Source organism: Rhodamnia argentea, chromosome 7, assembly GCF_020921035.1.
Source record: "Rhodamnia argentea isolate NSW1041297 chromosome 7, ASM2092103v1, whole genome shotgun sequence".
Lineage (NCBI taxonomy): Eukaryota > Viridiplantae > Streptophyta > Magnoliopsida > Myrtales > Myrtaceae > Rhodamnia > Rhodamnia argentea.
Window position 1 is genome coordinate 4,812,981 of NC_063156.1, and position 4,757 is coordinate 4,817,737.

The window sequence follows — 4,757 nt, forward strand, 5'->3', positions numbered from 1 at the left end:
CAAAATTCTGCCTGCACTCTTTTAGCGTGTCTTACTTCTTCGTTTTTTTCCTCATTTTTTTTTTAAAGATTCGTTCATAGTTCAATTGAGCCGAATAATTTATCAACGGAAAGTTTGTCACCCAATCTTTTTAAAACGAGATTCGATTTTTCAAATTCTCATTTGAAATTTTTGTTAAATGAAATTACGAAGTTAATTATTGGAGATCTAATTTGCAGATTTTACGTTAAGTAATATAATCCTTCCTCTAATCATATGTACATTAATCAAATTCACTTAATTATTTTATCAACGAAAAACTTGTCAGTCAATCTTTTCTAAATGAGATTCGAATTTTTAAATCTCATTTAAAATTTTTGTTAAATGAAATTGCAGTTGGAGAAATAATTTATGGATTTATGTTAATTAATATTATACTTCTCTAATCACCTGTACATTAATCAACTTGACTCGTCATCCAATCTTTTCGAAACGGTTTTTCAAACCTTCATTTGAAATTTTGTTAAATGAAATTGTGAAGTTAATTTATTGAAGTTTTAACCACTGGTCTTCTTCCACTATACCCGTCACGGAATTATCAGAAGCTGACGAATTTTAGGAGCTAACCCATGCAGATGGTGGCATAGGATTGTTTCTATTGACCGAGATCACCACCGACATAGTTACTTAGTCTGCTTTTTGTGGTCGCAATGCAGCGTAACTGATATTGGAATTTTCATCATTGACTTTTATTAATTACTCCAGCAACACAAAAAGATAAAAAAAACAAGGAATTCCATCGGAACTAATATGTATCACGTTTCATGTAGCTTATATACCCCGGACCCACCGTAGAATTTTCCAGCAAAGCCTTACAAATTGTCAAAATCAATTAATGGTCAATCAATACTCCTAGTCGTACTCCGTCATCTAAGAAAATAAAAAGTCAAGGCATTGAGCTGGAGACGTCGTCATCCGGCGGACCAGCCGGTAAGAGCACGTTCGAGCTGGCGGCGGTGAGGACCATGAGCAAGAGCAAGATGAGGACGGAGAGCGAGGACAAAACGAGCGTGAGGTCGTGGGCAAACCTGCCCTTCACCTCCTGCGCATACTCCACCGATGCCAAGGCCAGCGCCGTCAGTGGGAACGAGTACGCCCACCACGCAACGTTGTACTTCCTCATCGATTTCTTGAACAACATTGGTCTCGTCGCCTGCTTAATATCCCCACAATTTCTTATTAATGTCTACTAACTGCTCAAAACTAGTTGAAAATACGAAAAAAGAACAACCCCGATTAATGATTTATCGCGTCATTTTGCTGAAAATAAGGTCACGAATCAATACAACAATACCTAACTTAATTACTCTTGCTAAGTTAGGGGAGGGACAAAAAGTAGAGAAGAGAAAAGGGCATGCAAATTAGTTGAAAGTAGGCGCGAAAAGGACCAAATATTTAATTAGATCGAGCTTTGCCTAATCAAATTTCTAAAGTCTTTCGCCAATTACAATAGAGACTAATGAAAAAGAGCCGTGAACGATGCGCGTGAACATTGCATAGGCCCCTTAACATATTGGAGTGACACGAGTGATTAGTCTTGGTGAAAAGCCAATCAAAGCTCGACGTGTTGTGCATTAACAAGCGTATTTTAGGGTCCATTTCTTTGAAGGAAAACTGTTTTCCGAAAATTAGAATTTGACTTTTCAGTGTTTGGATGACGGAAAATTAATCGAAAACGTTTTTATGAACTAAAAACAAGTTTAGACCGGATGAAAATGACTTTCCCTTCTAGCAAGAAAGAAATCAATTTCTCCAAATCACCAGTTAAATGAAAACTTCTTCCATCATGAAATTTCATTGTAAAAAATGCGCGTTCATTCACATTCTTATTGGAAATTTCAATGTTGTAACGTAAGATTTTCCGTTATGTTAATTTCATGAAAAATGAATAGTCTCGAAAATATTTTGTAAAAAATAAACGACTATATTGCACACAAAAATGAATAAATGAAAAACATTTCTCGTTGACAGATATTTTAATCAATAAAGCAATTATCTTAAAAAATATATTTTTTAAATTATTCATTTCTCGCTAAACAAAAAAGAGAGGCTTAGTTTTTAATGGATTTCGACTGTATATGTACGGCTTACACGGAAGACAATCCCTTCAGAAAAATAATATGACTGGCCAAGATCTGTTGGAGGCAACCGACCAGAATATATATTAGTCAGCCTCGTTCTAGTTAAAAAATTTTTAATGGTTTTTGGCATCAATACGAGAAGATGATGCAATAACATTAGTAGGAGGTTATTGAATTACCAGGCACATAAAGAGGAAGAGTGACAGAAAGAAGAGCATCTTGGCCGATTCGTCGAAGCTTCCGGAGATTGAATCCCACGCGAGACTAGCCATGCTCGGTGTCGCGATGAACAAGAAGAAAACCGGCCGCAGGATCACCGGCAGGCCCTTGTTCCCCGTTAACCTTTGATAGAGCGTGACAAATATCACGAGATAATGCGTCATCCCTAACGAGAACATGCATATCGCGCTCTCCCTCCACCCCATTTGGGCTGCCGCCCTCGCCCCCACCAGGTTCCCAATCACCGACAGTTGAGATGTCGGGTTCGCCACCGTTGATAGGAACCTCTTACCCTTCGTGAACCATTGCCCGTATATCTTAATGTCGAGCGCCACCACCGGTACTATGAAGATCCACCATAGGACATGGTACGGCAAGGTTTTCTGGGCGATGAAGGGGCATGACTGGAGAAGGAGGAGCCATGAAATCCATGGTGCGAACATGTAGTTCACGCTGACGTGGTGCAAGAACTCGGACTTCACCATCTCGAAGTGGAGTAGGCACCTTAGGACGTACGAGAAGGATAGCAGAGCCAACGTGAACAAGGCCAACGACCAGAGCAGCGTGAAGGCGGTGGAGGGCATGACATGGAAGATGCCACGGATGGTACTGTGGGTGTCCGCAATCGGCTCGCCCAGGGTCCTCCACAGCAAGGCCTGGCTACATAAAGACAGGCTTATCCTGAAGTAACCCGCGTGGATTTTGGAAACTAACGGCATTAGAGAGCGCTCGACCATCTCCAAAGGGAACGAACAATGCCGCCGAGGTGACATTTGATCCGTGATGACGGACGCCTCGAGCGTGAGCTCGATGACGTGGGATCGATCGACTATGGACATGAAATTCGATTCGAAAGCCAAACACTTCTGATGATATGCAGCCAAGTGACACACTGCTGCTTTTTAACATGTGCAATGCTCGCCACTTCATGTTTATATAGGAAGCAGGACATTGTCTTGAGGAGAAAATTGGATTTAGGTACATATCGTACTTAATAAAGTAATGAAGACAAGAGATGCTCACATCGGTAGAATGTCGACGGTGGATGTAGACTGGCGGCTGATTCATGCGTATTTGAGGAGCCATTTTGGACTTAAAATTCCTTCTTGTTGATGAACCATGACTTTGTTTTGACTTTTGAGCCCTTCACAGCTGGCTAGGAAGGATGAAGGGACTTCCATTTATACAGAGTGCTGCTTCTTTTTGATACATTGAGCTAAACGTTCTGTTTTGTTAGGACGAAATGGAGCTCATTGAAGTTGACTCCCCATTCATCCTGACCAATCCTCCTAACTTTGGAGGAAGAAGAACGATGGAGCATACACACCTGCTAGGAAAAACACCCATACGATTCCCGAGCAAATCGGTAATTTGTGATCAGTGTATTTGGCATGCATTTTTGATCTTGTGGGAGTCATTCGGGTCTTGTCCTAACTTCTAAACTCGATTTATCCCCACTTGTGAAAGTTGGCATCTTCCTAGTGGTTATCAGCATCTTTTGAGTGGGTCATATATGAAAAGGATATTTGACAAATTCAGTTTTTGCAGATAATATGGTAATGGATGAAATCGTTGAGAACATAAAAAAAAATTCATTTGGAAGGCGTGCCGTTTCCCTGGAATTAAAGTTGTTTCTTGAAAATCGATTGTCTTAGTCCGATGAAGAGCTAATCACGAGAAGGAGTTTAGACAGTAATATAAAGAGTAGATAGTTAAAGCAACAAATTTCCCATTCTACCATTTTGCATAGTGGGTGCTGCAACTTGAGCACGGAAAGGGAAGTTTGAAAGCATATAGAAGCCACTTGTTGTCTGTTCTTTTTGGGATCCGATCTGCAGTGAATTGGATCCCACCAACGTCATAGAACAGCGAAAAGGATTGACAAGAGAACTTCCAGGCAAGTTCACTGTATTTGCTAGGATAAATCCTTAAATGGTCCTAGGTTTTTGTTTCTCTTCTTTCAAAAAGATGTTGCTAGGTTTGTACCCAACAAAAGAAAAAAAAAATTAGCAACTTAGATGTCCAAATAAATCTATTTTTTTTTTCAAAAAAAAGTTGTTTCTCTTGATATACCGTATTGGTAAGATGAATGATTATATGACGTCGGCATTATTTTCTTTTAAGTCAATTTAATGAACATATGAGCAATTTCTATTGAAATTTCTATCTCGAAGCGATTGGTTTATGGACCATTCCTATTTACTTGTTTTTCCCATGTATGTTGGTCAACGCTACATGCGGTGTTCTTGCATTAAAGCTAATCGTTATTTGGACGTTTGTCGTCATGAGCGACCTATGCTAGGATTATCCCATTTGGAAAATCACGGTCCCCGCATGCAGCTTTAGTACCTATTGGCAGCAACGGCTGTCTCGGGCCATGTAGTTCTAGTCTTTTTTCTAGCATGAACAGAATGCTGA

The 4,757-nt window shown here is 39.9% G+C and overlaps 1 protein-coding gene across 1 annotated transcript; it reads right to left on the reverse strand.

The window, feature by feature from the left end:
- Positions 1 to 782: 782 nt before the first annotated feature.
- LOC115750887 (S-type anion channel SLAH1-like) lies at positions 783 to 3,223 on the reverse strand. Its single transcript, XM_030688504.2, has 2 exons — positions 2,300 to 3,223; positions 783 to 1,192 (listed from the first exon to the last, which is right to left on the reverse strand). Exons 1-2 carry the CDS (start codon positions 3,176 to 3,178, stop codon positions 926 to 928), a joined length of 1,146 nt encoding a protein of 381 aa, XP_030544364.2. The 5' UTR covers positions 3,179 to 3,223; the 3' UTR covers positions 783 to 925.
- Between the last annotated feature and the right edge of the window lie 1,534 nt (positions 3,224 to 4,757).